General features: G+C 40.0%; 1 protein-coding gene across 1 annotated transcript; it reads left to right on the top strand.

The window, feature by feature from the left end:
- Window positions 1-27,517, top strand: PPP1R3A (protein phosphatase 1 regulatory subunit 3A). Its single transcript, XM_054188320.1, has 4 exons — window positions 1-818; window positions 21,565-21,623; window positions 21,735-21,871; window positions 24,106-27,517. The coding sequence occupies exons 1-4, from the start codon at window positions 25-27 to the stop codon at window positions 26,653-26,655; spliced, it is 3,540 nt and encodes a 1,179-aa protein (XP_054044295.1). The 5' UTR covers window positions 1-24; the 3' UTR covers window positions 26,656-27,517.
- The last annotated feature ends 346 nt before the right edge of the window (window positions 27,518-27,863 follow it).

The raw sequence follows: 27,863 nt of genomic DNA, 5'->3' as shown, positions 1-27,863 counted from the left end.
TTTCAGTTTATATCAGAGACCCCAATGGAGTCTTTTGAAAGACCTAGTCGGGTTAGCAGGGCTAACTTATTAGAAGTCCCCACTGTAAATGATTTCTCTTCAGAGGATGAAGATGTTAAACCTGACACTGAACATCGTTTCTCTCCACTTCCCCGAAGGCGGAATTCTGCTTCTTCAGAGGAAGAGGAGGCAGAAACCCCCCCCACCATCACAAGAAAAGTTTCATTTGCTGATGCATTTGGGTTTGATCTTGTGTCCGTTAAAGAGTTCGATACCTGGGAAGTTCCAAATACAGGACAAAGCAACGACACAGAAGATGAAGTTTTCCCTCAAGAGGAATATTTTTTCTCTCAACTGTTTACGTTACCTGCTTCACAAGAAGAAGTTTTGCAAAAAGTGCGAGAGCAGAAAGTACTGTTGGAGTCAATCGTGTTCCTGCCTGGGATTACCTGTATGAACGGCATTATACGAGTCCTCAATTTATCCTTTGAAAAACTGGTGTATGTTCGAATGACACTGAATAATTGGCTCAGTTATTACGATATCCTCGCAGAGTTCATGCCCAATTCTTGTGGTAGTGAAACCGATCAGTTCTGTTTCAAGATTTCTTTGGTGCCTCCTTACCAGAAAGATGGAGCTAAGGTGGAGTTCTGTATACGCTACGAGACATCGGTTGGTACCTTCTGGGCAAACAACGACGACAAAAATTACACACTGATTTGTCACAAGAAAGAAACTGTGCCCAAGGCGGATAATAAACCACACAAAGAGGTTGCTGATAGACATCTTAAAGGCTGCTTAAAGACAACACAAAGCAGGTGAGGTTACACCTTAACTTTTGGTAATTTACAATATAGCTGGCTAATTCTGTATAAGTGTGCTTGCTGGAGCTATGACTGCCCATGCTGTTTTCTTCTATCGTTTGTTTTTTTTTTTTTAAATGATAAATTAGGCCAAGACTTGTTTTCAGTAAAGCTCTTGCATATATCAGCCAGCAGTTTTCTGCAGACAGATTGATACTGCAGACAGTTTTAATACATGGCATGCATGCCACTCATTTGAAAGGTAGTGTGAGGGTCTATAAATTATGGGCTGTGTACCCATTTTGACCTCTGTAGGATATAAATTGAGCTGACATCAGTGAGAGCTTTGCTCCAGACTGAGGTAGCTGTACAGTTAAAACACTTTACATCCATTTCCTTGGTAAGTCAACAAAAATTTAAAAGCAAAAAAAATCCTGAGTTTTCACATGATTTATTTCATATTTCATTCTCTACATGTGATTATTAAAACAGAAATGGCACTGGTGGTTCAGGAAGCTGATAACTCGGGGAAGGATCCTATTGCAATTAGAATGGCTGGTACAAACTTTTCTGCAAGTGGTTGGGCTATTCTGCAAGTTGTATATTAGGGTAATAATAGGGTAATAATTTTCCTGCCACTGGTTGATGGTTCTGTTTGCCAAATGGTGAAATCAATAATGATTTATAAGGCAGAATTAGTAATATATTAAAGAAAAAAGATACATAGAATTTATCTCATATATATTATTCTAATTAAATGTAGGCAAGTACTATGTTAATTATAGAGTAAAGTGGCAGTGGTTAACTCATAACTTGACCCCACATGAAGAGAGACTCTCAGGAATAGTTACTTTTGGCTTCCTACTCTGTTCTTAACTCCTTTCTGTAAGCAAAACAATGTTGCCCGTCAAAGTCTAATTCTCAATATTTTGCTTACCAAATTTGCTGTCAATCAGTTGGAGTTCTGCAGAACCGAATCTATATTTTACCTGCAGCATCCTTAGCAATACTTAGATCCCAGAACTGAATTCATGTGGAGTTTTTAGTTCCTACAGTTTCCAAGTGAGGCAGTGCTGTTTGATTTCCCCGGTGCTCTTCCACTGGACTGAACTGCTGGGGAAGGGGGATCAAAACCGCAGCAGTAGTGGGAGCTTTAGGAGAAGGGAGACAGCAAGGGCTTCCCCTGTGCAGAACCTCCTTTCCCAAAACCCAGACTCGCTGTGCTGAGAGCCTCTGCCAGCCCTAGTCCCACCTCAGCCCAGTGAGGAGAGGCGCGAATACAGCTTAGTGCCTGCATCAACACCATGGTGTAAGAGCGGCCCCAGGGCTAACCTGAGTCCACAATGCTCTCCTGATAAGTGTCCTTTGGGCCACGATGGTGCTTCCATGGGGGAACATCCTAGCACATAAGAGCAGAGGGAACGATGCCCTTACCTGCCGTGTGGTCAGACCCTGACATTTGTGCCTGGTTCTGTATGTTGTATCTGTCCTTCAAAAAGTGTCACAAGACCCATTCTGGGTAAATAAGGTAGCCTGAGATGCCCTGCAGAAGGGCCGTGATATCAAATGCCACAGGCATATGCAGGCGGTGTGACTTCAGTCTGAGTTCAGGTAGCCCATATGGAGCAGATGATGGACACGGAGACCTGAGTCTTAATTTAGTGAGCCCCGGGCTTCCAGATGCTTTAAGGACTAACCTGCAGATTTAGATACAGTTGGGCATCTAAGGTCAAATGACTCCTAACAGCTTAAAGGCTCCCTGAAGCCTCCTGTGACATACCTAGTACTAGCATAAGTTGTAGAAGCATTTCTTCTGGGGGATCTTCTTCTACAATTATATGCTGGATGTTCTATATGTAAGTCAGACAGAGAGGTATTTTAAAAAATGGGAAAGGAGGTAACATATATACTCCTTCACATAAAATTACCTCGTCTCTAATCAGAGTGTAAAATTGCCTCCCCCAATATCAGTCTGCAGAGGAATGTATATATGTATATATGTGTGTGCCTGTGGGTATAGATATCTATATATGTATGTGTACATATATGTGCGTATTTGTTCATATATACACATACACACATGTATATTTGTGATATTAAAATTAAAGCGATCAGATTCTTGTTTACATTAAGATATGTTGAATATTTTTGGCAAAGAGTTAACTATTGTGCACTTTCAAGACCCTCTTTAGTGGCAGAAGGATGTAAAGAGACCTTACAGTAAATGCAAAAATGAGCTGAAAGTATTTTTGGAATACAGTTTCAGTGGTCGCCAAGGCTTCTGAAAGACAGTTCTGGCAGATTGTAATCCAGGACTAATTTTATGCTACAGGGACTTCATTGACTTCACAGGAGTTACAGCTTTCACCAGTGTAAATGAGGTCAGCATCAGGGCCTTTCCTTTCAAAAGAACTAAGATGCCAACCTCCATTGCTCACTTGTTTTTCAAAGTGTCTTTGTACATGTTGCCCCTTTGAGTGAGGAGGAACACCCTGCAGACATCTGCAAAAGTACCTCATTATTCTCCTTCAGACCCTCATTAAAACTCCTTTGCTTTGATGTCTAGAAAAAAGTGCAAGAAAAACAAACCCCCCAAAATTGGCAAAGTGAGGCTGCTGATGTGCTATGACTCCTCCACATCACGTTGAACAGTGCTGCCTGTTTCCCTGCTCTCCTCCACCAGCCTGTCTCTCTCTCGCCTCTTGTTTTATGCTCAGATGAAAAACTCTGCAGCATTTATATACGCTGTGCTGGATGTTCACAGGACATTTAGCAAAGTGGGAGTCCTTTGTCTTAGGAGCTGTAACTGGCTTGTCTTAGGAGCTGTAACACTGCAAACAGATATACACAGAAGTAATAACGATTTTACCGATGGTTCACACAATAAATACACAGGCAAGGAATATTACTATCCATGCCCATGAGCTGGATGTCTTCAATTAAATATTTTTTTCTATATTTCTTCTATAGCAATCTGAGAATATTTTAACAGGGCACTTGTTTAGGCCCCTATTTAAAATTTAGAAACGTGTTATAACTTTTTTTTTTTAAAATCTTGGCTCTGAGATATTTATACTTTCTCTTAAAATGCACCATTCACCTCTTCAGTTAAAAAATAGGACTGTTAAAGAATTATGTTTTTTAAGCAGAGAGTCTGATCCACTCTAGGGCATACTTGTGCAGCTCATTAAATGTCATTAGTGAGGATTAGTTGCATTAGTTAAGTGAAAGGAATAATATGCACTTTCAGAGGAAGTTACTGAGGAAACACAATATGTCTGCATCACGTTACCCTTAAGAATATGAGCCAAGACAAAGTTGTGTGAATGAGGGCAATAGGGTGGCTTCTGACACCACTATTAAGAAATAAGATAAAAATGGACTTAACCCTCAAAAGTTGCACCTGAAAGAACTGATGGCAAAAAGCAAAACTGCATGGAATAATTAATGCTGAAAACAGTCTAGATTTGAATATTCAGAACCACAGGACTTAAAATCCTGTCCACTCATTCCATGTTTAATTTGCTTTTTCTTCTATGTCTAGGCATGAGCAAATAGTCTTCTCTTAAGAGTTTCATAAAGTATTTGCTTCTAACCGTATTTGTCCGAGGTAAAATTCTTTCCCACATAAATTTTAAATATTTTTGTGTTTTTCAAAAACCTTGAAAGGATTCATAGACACAAAATGTAGTCTGAAAAAATAATGTTTGAATTAATTAATTTATGTTTTAGTCTATCTGAAAGTGTGCATTTGACTTATACATGCTCATAAAAATACTTCAGGGAAAAAAATTGACTCCTACAATTTTAAGGCTGTCACTGGAAAAGAGAGAGCTTCTGGCAGTAAATAGCCCTGATTTCTATCGTAGATATACGTAAACATTCAGAAAAATGTAAATTAATTGTATCAGCTCCACTCTTTTCTCTTTTTGTTTGACTCTTGTGCTTTTGGGACATGAATAATGATTCTGAACACAAATTTCTCCTGGTGCTCAGGTTTGGACCACATGATTTTGTTGTGGACCCCAGGCTCCTGCATCGGTCTGATCAGACAGGGACTGGTTGTGTGTTGCATGAGGCAAACTCCTGTAGATCATGCTGCACGGCGCAGTGATAACGACCTGCAAACCATTCCCCCCCCCCGTCACTGGTGAGGCTGCGCCCCATTTCTGTGCTTGGTCCTGGTTTGCCATCGGTCAAGAGAGCAGCGGGAGCAAGAACGCAAGGAAAATGGCTGATAAGCATGAGAATTGTTTTACAAAAGGGTAAAATGTGTATTTGGACTCCTGTCCTCTGACAAAGGAGGAGGCGGCTAGTATTTTTATCCTAACTGTTAGTTATCCCCCTCTTACCTCTCTGAGCCCAGGAGCGTATCACCCTGAACTGATGTTGGTCCTGTGCTTTTTTTTTGTAATAATTGCCAGATTGTACTTTTCTTTGAATGGTGGTGCCTCAATTCACTTCCCTCTGTTATGCCACTTTAAAGTAGAACGCAAAATAGGGCAATGTCTCATACAAGAGCTGCTCTATGTACAATGCGCGATGATGAGAAGGAAGAGATTAAACCCCCTGGGTCTGTGGGCCACCAGTGCCAACTTCAGCAGCATAAATACTGAATGGTCTTAAAGCAATTGCCAGTGAGAACATTTTTTCTGCGCATGAGTACTCGCCTGTCTTCAGCTGCTGTCTCGTCCCCTTTCTGATGGAAGGCAAAGGAAGTAAGTTGCTGAAGATCCAGCCTGTTGGGACTGCGCTGTGCTCAGTCAGTCCTCCCCAGGCAGATGGCAGACCAGTGCCTAGGTTGCCTGGAGAAATGCAGTTCTGCATCATCTCCTCCCGGCCTTTCCCACAAACCCATAATGTGACTAAAAAAATCAAAGACTTCTGAGGGAGATGTTTGGAAATAGCTTCGCCTATACTTTGCTATGAGGAACAACTGTATTATTCCCAGCTGGTCCATTTAAAATATGGCATTTAAGTTATGTTCCCTTTTAATCCTTGTTCTTTTGATTATTGCACATCATAATCAGAAAGGGAAAAGGAGAGCAGAAAAGGTGTTAAAACGCACATCTTCTTTGTGTACTGCTATTTAATCTCAAGGTTGTTTCTGGCATCTCAAGTCACAAGTTACACCTTGATCAGCATACAGATATGGGATTTGACTAAAGTTTATTTCTATTATTAGGAAGTGACTGCAGTCACTGTTTTTACCAGGAGAGCAGCTGCTACAGAAGCTATCCATTCACAGGGAGCCAGCTAAAAGCAGCACTCCTCTGCTGTTCAATCTGACCTAGTATTCCCAGCCCTTCCCTCGCCTCCTGGTCATTGCCAGTCTCTGCCAGTTGTAGAAGTAGGAGCACTGGCACCAAAACAAGACCTCTCCAGGTACTTGAAGACCGTGATTGTCGGGGACGCAGGATAATTATTCAAGGCAATCTAAAATGTATTATTCAGACAAGCCCGGTAAAAGCAAGCTGTGGAACTGAGACTGAGTATTAGGAGTACTTCTTCATAGTGACTCTAGAGTTATCTTTTAAGGAAACTGCTGTGGCCTTACTCTCCAAAGTAATTTAAAATAAACTAAGATAAACCATATGAAAAATGTTCTACAGGGAACAATCCTACTTGGCCAGGAACTATGCTCAATGGTCATTTTCGATCCGTCTAATCATAATATTTCAAAATCTGAGCATACTTACTATTTGAACTATGAAAGACCCCAAAGATAGATATCTAAGTTAATGGCACAAGGCTTTGAATGCTACCACAGAAAGGCTGAAGAAACAGGTGGAAGTTATGGATGAGAATGGCCTGCACAGAGCAAACAGACATCTGCTAGCCATACTTGTGTTCTCCTAATTTGAGAGCACCTGAAGACTGAAAAACTGTCTCATTTTTGCTTTGGTGACTGTGAACTCTGCTACCCATGTGCCATCCATTTATTGCACTGGAAATATTAAAAGAAGCTTCTAAACTTTTAAGTAACAATATGTGAAAATAGCATGTTCCTTTGTCGTCAATCTTAGCATAGTATTTACTCTAGATCTAATTAGTGTTACTGGTTTCTCATTCACTTCCATGATCTACCTTAGAAACTGCTCTCACCAATGTTACAGAACAGAAATTTGTGCTCTAATGTATGGGAAATATTGGTTGCTATAAAGCTTTTTCACTTGTTCGCATAAAACCATATAAAACTGATGCTTTGTAATCTGAGTATCATTTCTCAACCACGTGATAAGTGAGTATTTGTAATTATACATTCATTGCTTGGCTTTACACTTGTAAGATTTTTTTTGCAGTTGCTACAATTTCATCAGCTTATTTATATATGCCAATACTGTAACACTATTACAACTGACTCTTAGAGCTCTTTAATGCAGCAACTGGCTTGATCCTGCAATAGGCACAATAAATAATTTAATGAACATCAGGAGTCTCACTGAACTTTGTAGAACTCTGCATGTGTAAAACTGTCCTTGAATGTTAATATTTACAGGACCGCAGCTTATTTCTATGCTCTTTCAGACCACTGATTAAGGACCTTCGGACAAATAGAAATATATTACTAAGTGAACTCCTGTATTCCATTGTTCAATGACTCTTTTGTTTAGTGAGAAATCTGTTTTGCAAATTGAACCAGGCTGGTAATGACCATTTCAGTACTCTGCCTCCTGTCCACTGTTCAGGTATCGCAGTTCATAAATGCTCGGTTGGGTAAAAATTGTTCCATTACGTTCACCTTGACTTGACTAAATGTTAGTCTTGAAAAGATGTTTAAAGTCAGTGAAACATTAACTGAGAGCACTGGAGTCATATTTAATCAATGCATTCACTACCAATGTCATTTGAGCTGTTTATTCTGATTATGAACTTTAGCCATGATCCAGCCACAGCACTGCAGCTCTGGAATTGGAGCAATTGATTCAGCTGCAGTGTAAGTCCAGAGACCCAATCGCCCATCGTATTTTTAAGATAAAATGTGGATTAACTTCTCAGTTAGGAAAGGTAGAAAAAATGATCCAAACAAATTTGGATCTTGCAACAACTTTGCAAGTTAAATGCAGTCCCTGCCTTAGGGTGAAGGAAGAGATAAGACCTTTTAAACACCATGGGAGCATGTTAGAAGTGGCTATTTGATCCCTAGGCTTTCAGTGACACACAAGAAAATATTGGTTGATATGCCAAAGCATAATGGGGGGCTTGGTTTTCTGACTCTCTCTCCACTCTCCTCCTGATCCGTGGGACCATCTGATACTCTGACACTAAACCCAAAGATTTATTACTGCTGGTTACTAATAGCAGTCCTAAAGAGCACTGAAGAGCACTGAGCTGCACAGCTGAATGTGAACTAGGTAAAGCTGGCAGGTTTTTCTTACCTTGCACTTAGGTGGATTTGCATTTACGTTTTGCTTTGATGCATAATAATTGTCCCTGCAATAGTGTTTGTGGCTGCTGGAGGATAAACATAAGGTGTTCAAGCCTGGATCACTTCCTCTTGCGGTAGAGGGTTGGGGAGTTTGTCAGTCTTTCTCTCTCTCCAGCTACCCTAGTAAATCTGCACCAGGGCCTCTCAGGTTATATTCCAGCTCTTCTTGATAGAAATATTGATACGGATGACACAGCTGCCTTCTTGCTGTGTGGTAGTAAGACAGCACATTAAAAAAAAAAGTTATAAAAGTCTCTTCTTGTCATGGTAACACCTGGATATTTCATCCTTTTGAGATACTTAGTGAATTTACAATTGCTTTCCAAGATTTGGGTCATAATTGTCCCCTCTCAAGAACGACTGGCTAAGGCTTTTTGTGGTCACCCATTCTGTTCTCCTCCCCAGGGGTGGTATCTGTGTCTTAGTCTCACCTGACTGCCATCTATCTAGCTACAGTCTCTCTAAGGCATCTGTCACCTTCTTGCATACATGCCTCAGCCTATTGCAGTCAGCCTCTAGGAAATGACTCTCTTCTGACACGTCAGTAGGGGACTGCTCCTTCTCTTTTTTTTTCCACGTGCGATCCAGGGAAAGACCAGGTACCACATATGTATGGTCTTTTTCCTCTCAGATGTATCCAAAATGGAAACAACCTGGGAGAAGTGCAAGACCTGTTGATAGTACTTGGTTTACTCTCCTTCCATCTTTTAAAATAGAGGGAGAAAAAAAGCAAGAGAACAGAGGGGCTCTACCCCCAACTCCTTTCTATACACCATTTTGATATTTGACCATCGGCCTTCCAGACAAAATGGCAACCTAAGAAGTGTCTCCTCTGACCTCAGGCCAAGCCTAGCCCTTCGGAAACTTGACTCCTAACTCATCTTTTTCTCTTTTTCAGTAGCCTTGCCCTGGAGATTGGCATCCCAATAGTAAGGAGCTGCATTACTAATTCACAATGGAGCTGTCAATAGAGCTTCTGACCTTGTACAGGGAAATCTTTCCTAAAGAATTTCCTTGTTTCTCAAATAGTTAGCCCATTTTGTCGAGGGATTTATGCAATTTTCTGACCAATCTGCGTACAACACAGATGTGTAAAAAGACTTCTGAACTGGTTTCTTTTCAACATTGTTATGTGCCTATCATAATAAGGTACCACCATCATGATAGAACTATAAAAGGTTTTGATAAAAGTTGCAATCTCCCCGTTCATAGTTTCTGTAGCTTAATTTGAGATACAGCTGACTTAATATGCATGGGTTTTTCTGCAGTCTTCGTACCTATAGTCATGAGAATTGGGGATAGACAGGGCTATATTAAAGGTTTCAGCCTGGCACCAAATTGGTGTTGGGCTCCTGGTTCAGACTGTATGGAACTAAAATCTTCAAATGGACCGATATACATCTATATTTAAAAAAAAATATTGTACGAATGTTTTGCCGTTAAAACTCAAGGTCTTTTTTAATGAGCTAGAAAATAAAGACTAATTTCTTGGGACTCTGTTTGCTTTGAGGCTATGATTATTCTCATCCCAAACCAGGCCAATGCATTTTGTTCTGTGCCACCTATGTCCCTGCTTCAATCATAAACTAAGACTGAAAAATGAAAATATTAGTAATTGGAAAATATAATCCCCTGGATAGCACCAATCCAATAATCTTAATAAAAATAGGTTTATTACAAACATTGCCTGAACCCTACTGGGAATTATCTTTTCAGAAAAAACACTCAAATTCCCTTAAAGCTGCTCTCTTGATCAATTGTCCCCCTCGACACTATTAATCATCATACTATATACTGCTTATTCTGAGAATCTTTTTCCACATTGCTTTCCAAACGTCTTTTCCAATTTCTCCTTCTTTAGAAGCTACTGACAGTCCTTTATTGTCCTTTTGCAGGCCCACCTGTTCTCCTCTTCTGCAGTCAGCCCCTTTTCTTAGATGAGATGACCAAAACTAAGGGGTATTTCCTCAAGGTGGGGAAACACCAGAGACTAATATTACCTTCCTCAAATGTCAAATATTTAAGTAGAGGTTCTTTGTGGCTCTATTTTTTGTGCACAATGCTTGTGGAGGTTGCTAGGCTGGCTCTCCTGATAGTGCAGTCTTCTATTCACCGTATAGTTTCAAAATGGTGGCTGCAGCGCGAACCTCCATTGCCATGCCAGCCTGCAAAGATCCTCACCTACCGATCTAGCGACGAGTGGGTCACTCCGCCTCCGTGCCTCTATCCTCTGCCTCCTGACTATCAACAAGGGAGCTAATTAGTGTCAGTCCTGTTTGTTTGGTGACACCCATTTACTAAGAACTAGATCAAGCCTTCTCTAACACTGCTGGTAGTTGAAGGTCATATGAGAAAATCAGTCTTGCCTAGGTTTGAAATAAGGGCTCTGATTTTATGTACAGCTTCATTCTAATAGGATCACTTGTAATGGCATAATATTTTAGAATATTATTCAGTAATTTCTACTTAATGTTCACACAGATATTCATTTATGGCTGTTGATTTTCTTTGCAGTTTCTCCTTTAATTTCTGAATCTTTTCCTGTGTGGTCTCAGTCAGTTTGGAATCGAACAATGCAATTTAAATTATTGTTTTCTGCATTGTTGAAATTAAATTATTTTTCTGTTGTGCTTTTATTTTTTAAATACCTCCTGAAAAAATTAAACATATAAACAGAAGGCAATGATACTGGTACATGTGACAGGCAACAGCAACGTTGCAGTTCACGCACACATACCACGACATCTCCACAAGGAGGTATCGTTTGAAGCCAAAACGCTCTTAGGTAGGAACTGGCCATATTTTCAGGTAAAGCCATCTGGCAAGGAGAAATTTGGGTGTGTGCATTAGGAGCCCAGAACAGAGCACGCTGAGCTTCAGTCACCCTCTGCTTTGTTGCCCTCACAGACAGCGATGCTCCACGCCGCGCTCACACCACACTCTGCAGTTTCTTGGTCTGTCTGTAATTTGTGCGGCTGATGGCTTCTGCTCTGCTGAAGGTCTAGGTCCCTGGACTCTGCCTCTGTTTTCTGTAGGAGGCAGTAAATTCAGCCTGAGGAGGCAGCCAGGTGCCCAGGCCCACAGCCCAGCCATCTCCTGAGCTCTGCTCCCCAACACCTCCCCGAACTTCAGCCCGGCGCCATCGGTTTCCAACACAGTTGTGACGCCCCTACCTACCATTGAGATCAGCTTCTCTTAACAGTGTGTAAAAGCCTGAAAACGACTTAGAGCATTTCCCTGAAAGGTGGTACAGCTGAGTACTTAGCTTCCCTGAAACTTTCTTTCAAAGCCACTTTACTGTGCTTTTTTTTCCCCCCTACTAATGGATTTGGTACTTCAGAGCTCACACATGCTGCAGTGTTGACACTGACTGCCTTTTGCTGGTTGCCGTCTTTGCTCTGCTGCTCACCTTGTCCTCTTCTCGCAGGGCAAACTCTCCCCAGTTCCGATTTTATGTGCCCAGCAGCTCTGCCTTCTGGGCCAGTCCTAGTTCTGTGTCCAGTTGTTTAGGGCTCTCCCTAAGGTCTAACATTTGAATTTTATTTCATTGGGTTTTATCCCTGTGTCCTACCTTAAAAGAGCGGAAGACCATTTAATTTTCTCATGCAGTAACGTCACTTTTCTTGTATTTTCTTCATATCTACCATAGCCTATCACAACACGTCTTCTTGTAGGGTGCACATCTTTTTTTATGCACCCTAATCTTCATATGATGCAAATCTGTTTCGAATGATTGAAATTCTTTAGCAATCATATAAAACATTATTCCTTATTTAGGTGATTCTTAAGAAAAAAATGTATTCCCTTAATTTCTAGCAAATTCTTATCAATACCTTTATATACAAATTGTTATAAAGATAAGCTATTCTTATCTAATGGTTTCTAGGAGTTTAAGACTGTCTCAGCAGGAGTTGCTGAGGGATGAAACTTCTAATGATGATTTAAAGCAGTGAAGTGTGTAGGCTGAAACTGAAATAATTATTGCTGTAACCCTCTAAGCACTCTAAGTTCCTCAAGAGAAAATACTTTGTTCAGAACAGACCCTGAACAACAAAATGCTAAAAAAGTAAAATAAAGAAGAAAAAACACAAAACCCTTGGAGCAGGATGATAATTTAGAACTAGAATCAGTATAATGTGAGGATGTTCTCAACAACTGCTCACAAATGCATCAGACATCACAATTAAAAAGGAATAATAATTATGGCCCCATTCTAAAGTATGTAATATTCTATTCCATTCAATAAGCCATGAACACTTTAAAACCATCAGTGTAATCCACAAACCTATATTTACAACATTAAACTGGATGTTCTGCCTTTTCAATAACTGTCATCTCATCTCTATTATTTTCACCTCAGACTCTAATTGTTTCTTTTATAGGAGCTAACCTACCAGTGTCCTTGGCAGTACAGTTTATGGCTCATGCATTTACAGTAATTGTTTGGGCAATTTGCCACACGGTATAACAATCTTCACATCACAATCAGTTTTTGTAATAAACAGCATTAGTTGTGAAAAATACAAGTGATGCATGATTCTTATGGTAGATAAAGGGCGCTGAAGATGCCCTTTAGAAAAAGAAAGGAAAATGCTCAAGCCTTGAACTGCTTGAGAAAAATACTGATGTCACAATAGAGCTAATTAATTTGATGGTACAAACAAGAGGGGGAAAGGGCCTTGCATTCATTAGTGTCAATTCCAAATAAGAGCATACCCTTCATAAAAATAATATTCTGCCTTCGTTTAGACTAAATGTGCAGGTAAACAAATCAGAAATAAGCACCAGTTCCTGCAATAACTGTGATTTCTCTCCTTAGCTTCCTTTATCAGGGCTCTTTCTCTTCTTTAGCCGCAGGGAACAAAAAGCCTGAGTGGGTACAATTTGCAGGTACAATTTGGAGGTAGACTTCTGGACGAGGTCGGATCCTGTTGCCCACCAGCCTGACTGGCTCCAGTGTGGCCAGCACTGCTGGGTGTTGCTGGGCACTGGGGCCTCTGTGCACGGTAGTGGCCTGCTCCTGGGAAGCTGAGCACTTAGCTAATGGCTTCTCTCTACAACACATAGGTGGTTGCACATAAAGATGTCCCACCACATGCGAGTCTGATGAAGACATTTTGTGGCCTCTTAATTTTCAAGCACCCAGAAATAACAGGTCAAGTGTTGCTTGGTGGGGAGGCTGTTTGACACACCTGCAGCAGGCACAGTCTCCTGCGTTAGAAGTTCTCCAGAGGAGAAATAAGGTATATGCTCTCTTATGCTGGTGCACAGGCAGATAATCCTCAGCCTCCCTGTCATCTCCATGCCATCTGAGAGCCCTGGCTTGTGCTGAGGCATGGTGAAACGAGGCCCCAGGAAACACAAAGGTGGCTTCAAGCCAAGGTTGTACCTCCAGTTCTCAAGCTAGGCTGTGAATTCTGTGGCAGCACCAGGGCTTGAGACTAATATTTATAAGGTGCTGGAACCATGTGTGATAAGAAATCGTGGAGTGGTATTATAAGGCTGTAACTTCAACAGTTGACAACATGGGCATCAATTTAAATCAGCAGGGGAATTGTCCCTATAGCGCTTTGGACTGAGCCTTATGGAGGCAAGGAATGAGTTTATCTTGTTAAATATTTAGTTCATACATTCAATGAGGGAGATTCAATGAGAACAGAATTGACTATGGACAACCCTTCACAAGAGAAGTCAAAGTCTGCACGTTGGAGATCCACACGAAGGATCCTTGCCAGCTCCTGAACCCCTTTTGTGAGTTGTTATACAAAGACAGAAAGGCCAGGACATGATTTGGATCTAGATCCCAGAGGGTGGGTGGGATGTATCTTCTGTGGTGGTCTCACCATGATAATGACACCAGAATCAAGCTTATGTTTTTAACATTTTTTTCTATAGCACCAGATTTTTTTTCCTTTGTTGTATTTTCTTCTATCCATGAACTGGTTTTGCTAATATTTTCTCTCCTGTCCCACTGGCATTTTAAGACCAGTATAAATAGAGCAATATTTTAAATGTAATTTTCCAGTTTAGGGAGGGTTATGTTAGTGAAAAAATGAGTGGAATATCTACTGTGTCTTACAAACAATTTAATAGAACCTTAAAGCTCTGTTTAGAACTTTACACATACGCAGCCTTTCCTACTGCTTTCCAAAATTCCTTCTTCCTTAGAAATTTATTTTTCTTGTGTGTTTGTGGATTTTGAATGACGCTGCATACAATGCTACTGGAGTTCAGAATTACAGGTGGAAAATCCTTTATTTAGTTTTTCATAAATGTTCTTTTAACCTAACTTTTCCAAACCTTTTAGAAGCTTTCTGCTTCCAATGGGCATGTAAAAAAAAATTAAATAATTTTTGTTGTTACTTGTTTTATTTAAATACTTGTTGTTATTTTCTTTTCTACTTCCTTTTGACATGACATACGTTGCGAATGATACAAAAATAAGCAAACCAAACTACCACGTCCCTCCTCTTGTGCCCCTCCTCTCCCCGGCTCTGTGGGGTTACAGTTCTGTGCAGGATGCCTGTTTGACTCCAGTGACATCTCAAACCTGAGCACTTACCTGCAGCAATTTACTTTTTGCTCTTCTGCTTCTCAGTAAAGCATTGCTGACACATTTAACTAATTCTTTTCAAGGATCTCATGTGTTATTTACATCCCAGTGGCATCATTCTGCATCAAGGCTGGCTATTTTCGGCAGTAGATCCAAAAGCACTAGTTGTATTGAAGGTTGCTGCTGTATTAGGCTCCTCTTAAGTTTAGAAATCTGACCTGAAATTAAAATAGAATTACTGTTTGGTTAGCAACTTCAATCTTGTCAGCTTCTTTCATGAGGACTTCTTTTAGCTTCACCTCAACTTCAGGGTAGAAGAGGATTATTTTGATTTTGAATTCACCTTGAAGTAAAAACCAGAAGCATGAAAGATTCTGTGAGAGCCTAAGCCTATCTGGATTTTTAAATAAAATTGTATTGAAAACTTTCTTCCCTCTTCCCTTTTAACTAAATATTTGAGAAATGTATTTTTTAAATACTTTAACATCCCCATACCTCTCTAAATTTCAGACTAAATAATACATTCCCACCTTTCCTTTTAAATATGAGATAGTATAAAATTGTTCAGATTGCATTAATTTCATGAGTTTTACAGGTACATTTTCATCTTTCCATACTCTGTACTCCAGCAATTTTAGCCTTTTCCTACACTCTGTAAAATAAATATCTTGTGATTTAGGTATTCAGATCTAGCATAAATGGATATAACAGAACAATGTGAACAGTGCTGTGGGTTATACAAACACACAGGCACAACTTTTGCCAAATTGGTGTGTGAATTAAAACCGCAACAAGCTATAACAACCTCACCCATTATGAAGAGATTAGTAGCTCCTGGCTATAGTCCCAAACCTATTTCAGAGCAGACCGAATCACCTGCTGTTCCACAGTGAAATTTGCGCTCCTGAAGGCATAACTCTCAGGGCATATAGCTGCAGATGAGTGTTTGAAATAGAGCTGGACTGAGACTATGGGACCATGAAGTCTTATCCCTTGGGAAATGTGTTGCCTAATCCCGTTCACAAAAATATATCCATGTTTCCATACCGAGACCTTCTCAGTTTCCTGCGCCTGGTACTTGCACTGAAAAATTACAGGATATACTTTTCTAATGCTTACATATCTTCTTTTAAGTTTCTACAAGAAATTTTTTGTGAACTCTTTCTATTGATACATTAGCAGAGTCTTGCTGCTTAATATCTTTTTTGCCTTCTCAGTATTTAGCCCTTTGCTATATTAACAGAGGGCATTTATTTTTCCTCTCAGACTTTATTTCGCTAGGCTGAAAATAGAAATACTCAATTTGTCTCCTTGCTTAATATAGATTTTTCATCCTGCCAGTCTTCTTGTAGCCCTCTTCCGCACCTTTTCTAGTTTGAATTAATCTTTCTTGAACATCATATACAAATGTTCCAGAGGAGTTCTTACTAGTGCCTGGTGCTGTGACAAGAATATTTCTTGGAAATCTGTCATTACTGGGAACACCTTCTTCAACACGTTACTGCAGAACTCTGTTTGCCTTGTTGCCAGAGTCGTCTCACAGCCGTGGCTTGGAAATGTTTTCTGCCAAAAACAAACTCAGATTTTTCTTGTTCACCTGTTTCTTCCAATTTCTGAGCCCTCATTTTGTGGCAGAAACTCTTTCTAGTCCCTAAATGTATAACCTGGTACTTTATAATTTTGAATTTCATCCCTTATCTATTATTCTGACCCTCCAGGCCACCCATTTCTTTCAATCCTCCTCTGCGTTGATGATGTCTCCCAACTTCCTATCTGCCACAGATTTAATTTAACTTTGACTTTCTGTGCCTTGGTCTGTAATAACATGACTGAGTAAGTCTGATCACACGACCGGTCCTCTCCAATTCCCCATCGACGTCTGCCAGCTCTGTGCAGCCCAGCTCGGGGGGCCCCACTTGGCACCGAGCCCCTCTCCCACCGCCCAGCTCCTGTACTCATCTCCCTCTTCTCCAGTTTAATTAACAAATTTCCCATGTGGCTGCACAACAAATGCTTTAATGAAGTCCAGATAGATTAGATAACTGATTTTTAGGCAAGGGAAATATAGTAATCTTATCAAAGACAGATATTATCAGGTGAATCTGTCATTTTTATGCCATTTTCCATTTATCTGTATTTATTCTCTCATTTAAGTTTTGTTCTAAATCTATTGTGAAAACTTTTTGAAGACACCTGGGCCTGTAGCTGCCCTGACACTACTTCTCTTCTTTTTCCTAAATATAGTTTATACTTGTCCTACTCTTCTGATACTGTTATAGTAGTATTAGGAACCAATTTGATAGATTTGAATAGCAAAGATTTTAAACCAATGTGTGATTTCCTCTGTTGGGTCTCTCCAACTCCATTTTGGGTTGGACATTATCTGCTCCTCCTAATTGGAGAATATTTAAACACCAACTTCTGTCCTCAGACTGGATGAAACAATATAATTTTCTAAATCTCTGTTCTTTCAGTTATGGCCTGTAAGAACTCAATTCTTATAAGACTCTGCCCCACTAGTAGCACTGTGGTAGAAAAGTTTAGGAAACATCTTTTGATTGTGGGGTTATACATAGAGTATCTGAAATCTTGATCAAACCTCACTTCTAAAAAATTTCCTATTTAACTAAAAAGACTAATTCCAAAGCCTTGACATGACTCACTTTATCCCAGCCTTTTCTGAAGTCAAAGCAATATTGTTTATTGGCTAATTAATTTTTTCTTCTCATCACTTATACTTGTCTATCTACCTCTCGCATATTTAGGGTTCAAGTTTAACATTTTTTTTCTCTGTTTGGAATGCCAATTCCACATAAATTTGGGACTTCTGAACTCCTTTGCATAATATCCATGAACCTTTAAGCACTCTCAGTCCTACTAACTAATCCCCGAACTTCCCATTTGTTCTTTGTAAATGCAAAATTATAGTGATAACATGTTTTCATTCCTTCTTTCTTTTTATCCAAGTGAATGATAATTCCATCAAGAATGAATCATAAGAGCATAAGTATTTTTTTGAAGCCGGTAGACATTCTTAAGTTCCTAATGTACTTTATGAAGATGTGCCCTGTTCAGCTGAAGGAGAAAAAGCAACTGCGCTTCTGCAGGTATACAGGTACTTATGTTGGAGGGGAACTGCATCAGCTGGTATAATGAATTTTTCTAGCTCCCATTGTTGTCAGAACACCTGCATCGCTTAGGAATAAAACTAAATGTTTTTAAACAGAACACAAATTTTGCGCCTTTCACTATACAATGTAGGTACATTTAGACCACCCTCCACAACACAGGGCAATAATTAATTTAGAAAACAAAAGCTTAATTACTATTATAATTAAAAGACCTGCGCATGGAATTCTGATAGTGAGATAGGAACTTTTCAGAGAAATATGGAGAAAAAACAGTCAGCCAAAAAACTAACTAGACAAACACCTTCTAGTTGCCACTGTTTGGTGAAGGGGATGGTCTTTATTGGCTTTTGGGAAGTATTTCAACGTTTAGGGTGAACATATATTTTTGAGATTGCTCTGTAGTTGTATGCACCTCTAATCTCAGCATCTTCATATCACTCCTTAGATTGAAGCAGTGCCGTTAAATGACTGCAGTACCAATATCCTCAATGTAGGTTAATTTTAGGTTTCCCACTAGAATAATTATATGAGGACAGATATTTTTGATGTAGCATTAAAATAAGGAAAACAGCTGTTGCGCTGACTTTCCCTGTACTCAGGTATTTGCAGGACGGGTGTGCGCAAATAATGGGCTATAAACCAGCAATCTTTATATAATTCAGTGCAACATGCAACAAGTTATGTTACAAGCCCTGCTGTGTGGATCCCGGCTGTGAGGCTGTATTATCTCTATTTATTACCTCTGTTGCAGTTGTAAAAGGAAACTTGCGGACCAGGTACCAGATGCTACTTGAACAAGAGTTAAGGACAAATTCAAGTCTAATCACAACAAAAATAGAAGTGAGGGGCTCAGGTCACACACTCTGTGTTGCAGCCCCAGCCACTAAAACTCAATAGCTACGTTCCAGTTTGAATTTAGAATTGCAAGGTGAGATTCACTCAGCTAATTTCAGTTATCTAAAATTTATGGTTCCAGCCTGAGGCAGTCACTGTAGGTTCCCTTTATGGTCAGTCTCTTCCAGAGATAGAGAAGCTCCTTCGAAGGATACGTCATTCCATTTCACTTGTGGTGTCCACGACAGAGGGAACAAATCTCCCTTTGGAAGTGTTAATCTCTCAGTGCTGCTGACAGGGATGATGTACACAGCTGCCTGAGCGTAGGTGTTTAGAAAACTAAGGCTAGATAAGGTTAACCCCATCCTGGCACGTGCCCAGAAGCATCCAGTTTGAAGCATCTTTATACTTGTTCATTTAAAGGTTCAGAAAATAGGTACTCCCCCTTTAGCATCCTTATTCAAAGACTGTGTCTATATTTTACACTGAAAAGTTGCTAATCAAACCAAAAAACAATCACTGGATAGGGAACACAGGGAATAGGAGACAGAATACAGTTTCTCTTTTCTCCAAGGAATGAAGAGCAAGCTAAAGAGTAAGGATCCTGCTTGTACATCCAACTGCAAGAAGACTAGGCAAATCTGCTCTCCAGTTTCTCTCCACATGGTCTGCAACCTGGTAATTTGGGTACTTTTGGGATGTGTGTGCAGTGGGGTTTTTAGTCGCATCAGGGTGTGATAGAAGCGGAAAGAGCCACTGCATCTTGGATGCAAGCTCTGGCTGCCAGTAGACTGTTGTGTTAGATGTGGGCATGAACATCTTTCCTTCTTCTGGGAATGCTTCTTGAAAGAAAAAAAACGTGTCAAACTCCATTCCTTTCAGAAGTAAATTAGGGCCTCTTCTAGCAGCAAAGGATGCCATCCTTGCTTGCTGAGACTTGCATCCACATGGCTGAACGCTGCAGGTAGCCAGCTACATTCAAAGAAAAGCTTTGAGACACTCTTTTTTTCCTGGATGACATTAGAAGGTTCCCTGCTGTGCCCATGTGGTTTTGGGATCATTATTTTGGGGTGACTGAGTCAGCTCGTGTGTTATATATGTTGTGGCTCTAATTCGGGGCTTTTACAGACACCCTATTAGCACCTAAATGCTTTAATGCACCTGTCTCATGGTTAAGCTCCAACCTACGCAGTGTCTAGGCTTATGGAAGCAGGTGGGTAAAAAAGATGCAAAAGGGCAGAAGAAAACTGGGAACTAGATGTAACACTAAGACAAACAGTTGGACAGTAAAAAAAGCCCCAACAAACAGTAATGATGTATAAATTATGAGCAGTAATGATTTACCTTGAAGCCCCCCCCAGATCTGCTGAAAATAAGGACTGGCTCTGCCAGCCTTTTCAGGATGAAATGCAGATTATAGCAACTGCTGGCAGGGGAAAGTACAACTCGGTGTGAGTAGGAGACTGAGAAACATGCAGAGGCTTTGCATGTACCAGAATTCAAGAGTGACATGACGTTCATACGGATAGCAAGAATATTCAGCATTATTGCAATTAATGGTGAAAAAGAGCTGTTGAGAGAGCGTTAAATCTTGTGCTTCAAGGACAGCTTCTAACAACAGGCCAAGCGGAAATTTAATAGGGCAGTGCAAATTACTCCAAGTATTTTCCTGCAAGAACTTTTCTTCTTCCCCTGAAGTATCTGATGGTGGCCAGCGTCAGAGATCAGATGCTAGACTTGCAGGATCTTCTGTCTGCTTTAGTCTGGCAATCCCTATAAAGGCTTGATTTTAAAAAGTTGGTGACAGTCAATGTCTAGGTTCTTTTAACAGAGTATAAATTTAGCATCCTCCTTCTGAATTAAGCATTTAGGTGGCAGAGTTAATGTTATATCAATTCAAATGAAAGACGCTAGGAGAAAATAGAAGGGGAAAAGATTAATATTTAAAAATTAGAAAGTAATTTTCAGTAACAGAGGTGGACGGCTGGTTGATAAATGCATAAATTAAGACCTACAGAAAAAAAAAAATTGCTCCTCATAGAGAAGTCATTAGGAGTGATACAATAATTTACATTTTACATAAGTGACATTGTTTTTACATTTTTTTTCCCCTTTTCCACTAAAGGTTACATCCCTATAGGCAAGCAATTCAAACTGCTATCACTTTGCATTGATATTGATGAGGACTGCAAGCACTCAGCATCTCTGTAGGTGTTTGTCGTGTTGGACCTGGCCTTTGTTTTCACAGCCAGCAAAGCTACAGAGAAAATTGCACCGGCTGCAGGGAAGCAGAATCCATTCCTGCCGGCCAGGCACAGCTTAGCAACAGGATTTATGCTGTATACACGCAGGGAGAATCTTTTGATTTATTTCAGGTAACAAAGATGTCTTTTTCCAGGGATCTCTGTATACTTACAAATATTTGAAAAATATAAGCAAGAGAGAGGCCTGGTCTCCTGCACACATATATCCTTCCAGACCCTTGCCTGACCCCAAAGTTACGCTCTCCTGTCACTGACCCATCTAATCACCTTTGTGCTGCTTTCTCAGAAAAGGCCTGGGAAAACCCATCAGCTTTGCAATGTAATCTGAAGGTCAACACATTTTCGTTTTCTTGGCCAATTCTTTCTTTGACCAAGACTTAATATCAGGTCACTCAAAAAAAGCTACATTTTACAAAGCTGCTATTTTCAGAATTTCAAACAGCATTCAAATTTTTGTGCAATTAACTAGCACTCTTTATAGCAGAGTCTAAGAGAAATTAGAACAATAATTTTTGCAAAATAACACAGGAGGTTTCTTTTTGTTTAACAGCAAAGAAGAAATATTGGCGACGTCTGACGATGACACATGGAATAATTCAAGGACTTCAGGTACAACACCCGGTTTAATTAGTTCTTCTTTACTGCACATGTTAATTAAAAAAATAGTGTAACAAACAACCTCATGGAAATTATTCACATATGTTTTTGTTAACTCTTCAGACACAAACATCCCAGAGATTGTTTATTCGCAAGCAGAAGACAAAGACACCACACCAGCTAATGAAAATATAAAAGATAAAAATGCAGAATACAACCAGGGTGCTCATGAAGATGATGAAAAGGAATTAGAGTTGCTGGTAAGTGTTATACAATTATATCTACAGTATTAAACGATATGAATCCATTTACGCTTCAAAGCTGGTGAAATGCCCCCTTTTAACAGAGCTGACTGATGTACTAATTTACAAATGTAAAGCCTTGGTCTGTACTTTCATTGAATCTCTAACTGGTTCAACAATAGAAGGTGCTTTGATTTCAGTATAGTGCATCAACTTTTTCTGGTCTTAAATTAATGACTTCTCCCTTTTACTTCTTTACCAGAGGCTCTAAGTGACAGTTTGAAGGAATTAGAAGAGTAGCATTTCAAAAATCTCCCCTCCTAGTCTCTAGGATGGGAATATTCTTAAATACATGCTTTGTATTTGGTAAAATTCTTATATTTATGGTACTGTTTGCTTTTGGGGTTTTTCAAAGGATAACCATGTAAAATGCTATATAAGCAAAATAAATAAATATATATTTATATTAGCAGATTTTTTTATATCAGTATTTGACATTAAATTTTTTATAATAAATTTCACACTCGGTGAACATTCAATCTATTTGGATTTGTGTGTGTGCATGTGTGTGCGTGGTTTAGCTTGCATTTTTCAGTATGAAAGAAAAAATGGCAATAAATGAGACACGTACAGCAATCTATTATTCTCAGTGTCTGTTCTCAGCTCATATCATTTGGGTGCATAGATTCATAATCATAGATTATAATAGCTATCACCTGTGAAAATGTGAATGCTGAATCAGACAGGAGAGGAAGATGAGAACCATTCTTTTTTTTTTTTTCTTATAGAGAGCGAGAGAATAAATTCCTCTTATTTGAATATAAATTTTTCTCGTCTTTTACTTAAAAAAAGTTGAAAATTGTTGCCTATTGTGGGACCTTTCACTGCCTGAAAGTCAATGTCTCCTTTTTTTTTTTTTATGGTGAAACATAAAAAGGAGGACCTCTAAAATCCCTTGTTATTCTCAGTCCGTCCTGTTACAAAAAGCAGGATCAAATATAACCGTTTGTTTATCAATTGCCAGGATTGTCCATACAATAAATGAAGGGGGAGCTATAATTTAGATGTTAATTTGCACTATGCGCTCTTTAATGAATTAAACAATGAAGGCTTATAATAGATGGAAATGCAACCAAATCTTTGAAACGCACAGGCATTGGCTCACAAGACAGCTGTGCAGTTGACAAGTAACATGAGCCTTATGTGAGAAGAAGGGGAAATCGTAAGATTTGCATATAATTATTGAGATCATGCAAATGTCAGTTATGAGGAGGGGAAAAAAACACAGGCATCTCACTGTTAAATCCTGACAGTTGGCATCACCGAAGAACTCAAATACACTTGAGCACTGGTTGGCAGAGGGTCATTAAAACAGAATTTGCAGAGACATTAGCTCCCTCACTTTTCTTTGAGTGACGTTTTACTATTAATAGTTTGCAGAGGCTTTGCAGAAAACATATTAATAAGAGAAACTGTAATGGGGGTATCTACAGCAAGTGCAAATGCATAAAGGGGTGCCCAAGAAGCTAGCCTCTAATTGATCAGCTAGTGCTATCAGTGTGACTATGCTAAAGTGAGAAGAGAGTGCAATGACAAGCAGGCATAGCTGAATAATACAATATGATATTTGGGAGCTAGGAGGGAGAGTGACTAGTTTCTGGCCTTTTACTTCGCTAATCTCATTTCCAACTCGTGTCTTACCAGATTGTCTAAAAACAGTCTGGTTTGAAGCCTGTAAAATGGTCCCTGAGAGAAATGAAGCACCGATAATCCTTACAGTATTTGTCAGTGTGAAATGTGTCTTTGTTTTACTGGACAATACTGTACATTACCAGGCTTTGATGTACTGTATCAATGCCCTCATTTAAGCGCCAGTCCTCCCCCCTCTTCCCACACCTCCCTCTCTCCAAACCTAGAACCAAATGTATAGAGAATGAATTAGCCTCCCTTTAAGGGAATATTCTCCTCAGATTCAATTTGTATAAAATGCACTAGCAGCTTACTGAACTCATGAATAAAGAGAGAGGGTTCTGAATGCTATTTTATTTCCTGCTTCTTTCAGCACCACCATAAAGCTCATTACCTATGTTAAAAAATACATACAATGCAAATTTTACAAATGGTTTGGAATATGTTTCCATAAAAGCTTTGTTACTGAAAACAAAACTTTCCATAACGAAATCCTGCCTCCTTCATTTGGCATATTTTTGCAAAGCGTTTTTTGATCATTCTTTTCTATTCTATTGTTTCAGCTAAATCAGCACTTCACAGGAGCTAGAGGTACCTCTTCCAGAGATGAAAGGAATTTACACACAAGAGAACCAGTTAATTTTCCAAGTAAAACGGAAAGATTGGAGAAAAAGCTAACCTGTACAGAAAGAAGCAGTGACTTGCTAAGGCACCCTGCGCCTATCAGTTCCTCATCTGAAAACACTTCACAAGAGATAGGAGGAGAATTAAAGGATAAAGTTAAGTATTCACTAAGAGATTATAATAGTCAGCCATCAGGGAAGGAAGTCGCTGCTGGCTCGGTAAACAGCGGTGAGAGGTCTTTGGAACGTACTGGTACCAGTGAAAACCTTTTATCGGCAACATATTTTCCTGGGACAAAGCAGAATGAGGCTATCGATATTATGGCTACTGTCTCAAGCCGACAAGGAGAGAGCCATACAGATATTTCAAAAGGTGAAACAGATAGTGCCTCAGGAAGTAAGATGATGGAGAGGTTATTCATCAGTGAGGATGCTGCTGATACCTCGAAAGGGGCTTGTGAAACGAGACCAGAAACCATTTCTCCAGAGCATGATGAATCCATGCAATTAAATGCATGCATAGCAGGGACGCTGGATGGCAATGCTAATCCAGCTCCGGAGCATCAGCCGCCGCAAATGTCTCACCAAACTCTGGATTCACTGTTGTCAGACGCTGACAAAAATGAAGGGAAAATCAAGATGATTGAAAGCAAAGTTCGGGTACATTTAAGAGGAGATTTATATGCCGACACTTTTGCACATGCTGATGTCTCAATAGATTCCGCAAAAAGCCAATATACGCAAAGAAAAGGAGTTGGCGAAATGTCAGGGAAGAACTATAACACTGATGCGGGGAAGGAGAAGAAAGTCATCGAAGTAGCAGACCTCGCACTAATCGGCGAGGAGGAGGCACCCAAGCCTTTCAAGTCACACAGAAAACAGGCCGCCAAGGCCTTGAACACAACGGCTCTGCCAGCCGAAGACAACAAACAGGCACCCAGGCCCGCACAGGCAGATCCCCCGGCATCCTCTCCGGGGGATGAAAGGAGAGCTGAAGGCGCTCGGGAACACAGGGGATTCACGAGGTTAAAAGACAGAGGAAAGTCAGACAACACAAACAAAGGGAGGCTGATAGGAGAGGAAAGCGAAGCAAACCCCGGGGAGCAGAGGTGGCAAGAAACGGGGAGCGAGGTTCGGTGGGGAGCGAGGGGGAAGGCAGGGCCTCGGAGCGCGGCTTCCTCAGAGGAGTTGTTTACCTGCCAGGAGACAGAGAGTTGTGAAAAGCCTTCTGTCTGCGAGCAGGGTCTTACAGAGGAAGCAGCGGCAGGTACAGCTTATATAATTAAAACAACATCAGAAAGTGCTCCAGAAAAAATGTCTGCCAGTGAAAAAGCAGTAATTGCTAAGCTACCTCAAGAGACTGCACTAAGTGACAGGCCCACAGAGGAAAAGGAAACAGCGTTTGATACACATGAAGGGAGAAATGATGGTTCACATTATGCTCTTTGTCAACTCAACACAGTGGGTGTATTATATGACACTGAATTTGAAAAGGAATCAGTTTTAGATATTTATAATGCACGCGTACATGAAACACTGCAAGGAGAAACGGCGTCTGTATGCAATAGCAGGGAAAAACGTGCCAAAGCACAACCAGACATTGGCAATATTCTACCTGTAGGAGAAGCAGTAAAGGCTTCTGCTACAGGAAAGAAAGAAGATTTGCTGCAGGGTTTATATTCAGAAGTATCTAGATGTCCCTCGAGCTCCCAGAAGCATCTATACAGTGAGGAGGCAAAAGAGCTCTGTAGGGAAGAAAGCCATGTTGGTGTGCTTTCCTATTTATGTGCTAAAGCTGAAACAAAAATGCCACCTTCTGGTACAAATGCTCTGCCCAGTTACCATTATAAAAGCTCTTCAGTGGCATCTTCTGAAGGGTCCACTCTGGCAGGAGATATGGAACATCTGTATAGACACTTTGAATTCAAAGTCGTTAACAAGGTTGCTGCTGAGTCAGGGTATGATTTAAGTCTACGGAATGAAATGACATGTATTAACAAAAACCTCTCTCCTGAAGCTGAAAAAAAAGAAGTACCTTCCACTTCAGATATAGTGATTTCTCGAGAAGGAAGAGGAAGGAATATAGGTCAATGTTTCCATCAAGCAGAGTTCAAACAAGAAAAGCCATTGAGGCCAGAGGTTTTAATTAGTAAGCCCACTGAAGAAATTGGAGGGACAGGCTCTCAATCTGACCATTTAATAACTGAGGGGAAAACGCTAAACTGGCTTGATGACTCACGGAAGGAAAGCCAGCACATTTCTGATTCTGCAGATCTTTCTAACCAGAAGAGTGGTGCACCTAAGTTACCCAGTGAGTCTCCAGGTTTAAAACATATTGCTTGCAAAATCTTTTATTTCTTCTTCTTTCTTTTATTTGCTGCAACACTCTACCACTATGATTTGATGGTTTGTCTTGCACTCTACCTGTTCTCCTTGTATTGGCTATACTGCGAAGGAGGGAGAAACAAGGAGTCTGTCAAGAAGGAATAACATTGATTGTCAACTGTGCTCAAGATCCACGGTCAATTGTCTCCAACCCCTCCAAAGCATTTTCACTGTTAAAGAGCTTATTCATCGTTAGAACCAAAGCAAGTTTTCCAACGAAGCATCTTTTTTAAAAGATTACATATGAAGTTAAGCCTTCATATAAGTAATTATACTGTATAGGACCATTATATTTGGATCATTAAATACCTGTATGAATATAAGTTCTGAAGCACGTCAAGTTAAAATGAAGTACAGCTGTTGCTCCTTAGCAGGATATGAAGAAGAAATGCTTCATATCTTTTTAATACTTAAAACCACACTGTTTTCTTGCATTAATTTCTTCTGCAGGAAAGCGTCATATTTTTCTGGGAGTTTTTTCTAAGGTTTTGCATAGTATGTAACAACACAAGGAACGATATAAAAACTAACTCAGTACTTGGGTACTGACATTACAGTTGATAATCTACTAGTGTAATTAGCCAATGCTCTGAGAAATATGGCATCTGTTGATAAGTTAATATTTTTTTCCAAATTTTTATTTCATTGCTTTGATTTAGAGCTCCAGTGGTACCCCTGTTTGAAAAATGTAGGGCTTTAACTTCAGTAACATCATGTAACTTTTGGGATGTAACTGCATAGCAGAATAAATGTGCTATTTCCACCCTGAAGAGACTGAAGGCCACAGCCACAGGCCTCTTACCATGTACTCACCTGCACGAATGTTTTTGAATTTTGTAAATGAGAAATGTGTAACATGACTATTTCACTGAACTAAGTGTTATTCCAGACAAAGCCTTCAAATGATATTTTTTCATCAGTGTTGCTTGAGCATATCTACAAAACATTAAATAAATTTTACAAAGGAGTGCTATGACTGTGTTGAGCATGTCTGAATTAGGTTTATTCTTTTTTCTGTGGCTTGTTGCCTAGAGCTAATCACACACCAAGAGAAAACACAGGGCATAGCCCTGGCATTCAGTGAGGCTGCTTTGTGTGGTTTGGGTGAGGCAGGAAAGCTGGCTATCTGCCCTAAGGAGAGCCCAGCTTGATCCTGCGAAGCAGGAGTCCCGCGGGGCACGCACACTGGCGGCTCTGCTGCTCCAACACTGTGGGTCTCCCACATAGGGTCATGCCCAAAGTTTGACCAGAAAGAAAAGGATGGACAGATTATGTTGCACTTCAGCCATTTTCTGGATTTTGATCACAAATCA

The sequence above is a fragment of the Rissa tridactyla genome, chromosome 1 (assembly GCF_028500815.1).
Source record: "Rissa tridactyla isolate bRisTri1 chromosome 1, bRisTri1.patW.cur.20221130, whole genome shotgun sequence".
NCBI classification, from domain to species: Eukaryota; Metazoa; Chordata; class Aves; order Charadriiformes; family Laridae; genus Rissa; species Rissa tridactyla.
This window is presented reverse-complemented; position numbering and strand designations above follow the sequence as displayed.

Coding starts and splice junctions, on each gene's coding strand:
- PPP1R3A (XM_054188320.1), top strand. CDS start 25: ATGGAGTCTTTTGAAAGACCTAGTCGGGTTAGCAGGGCTAACTTATTA. Junction 819..21,564: donor TTAAAGACAACACAAAGCAG/GTGAGGTTACAC, acceptor TTTGTTTAACAG/CAAAGAAGAAATATTGGCGA. Junction 21,872..24,105: donor AAAAGGAATTAGAGTTGCTG/GTAAGTGTTATA, acceptor CTATTGTTTCAG/CTAAATCAGCACTTCACAGG.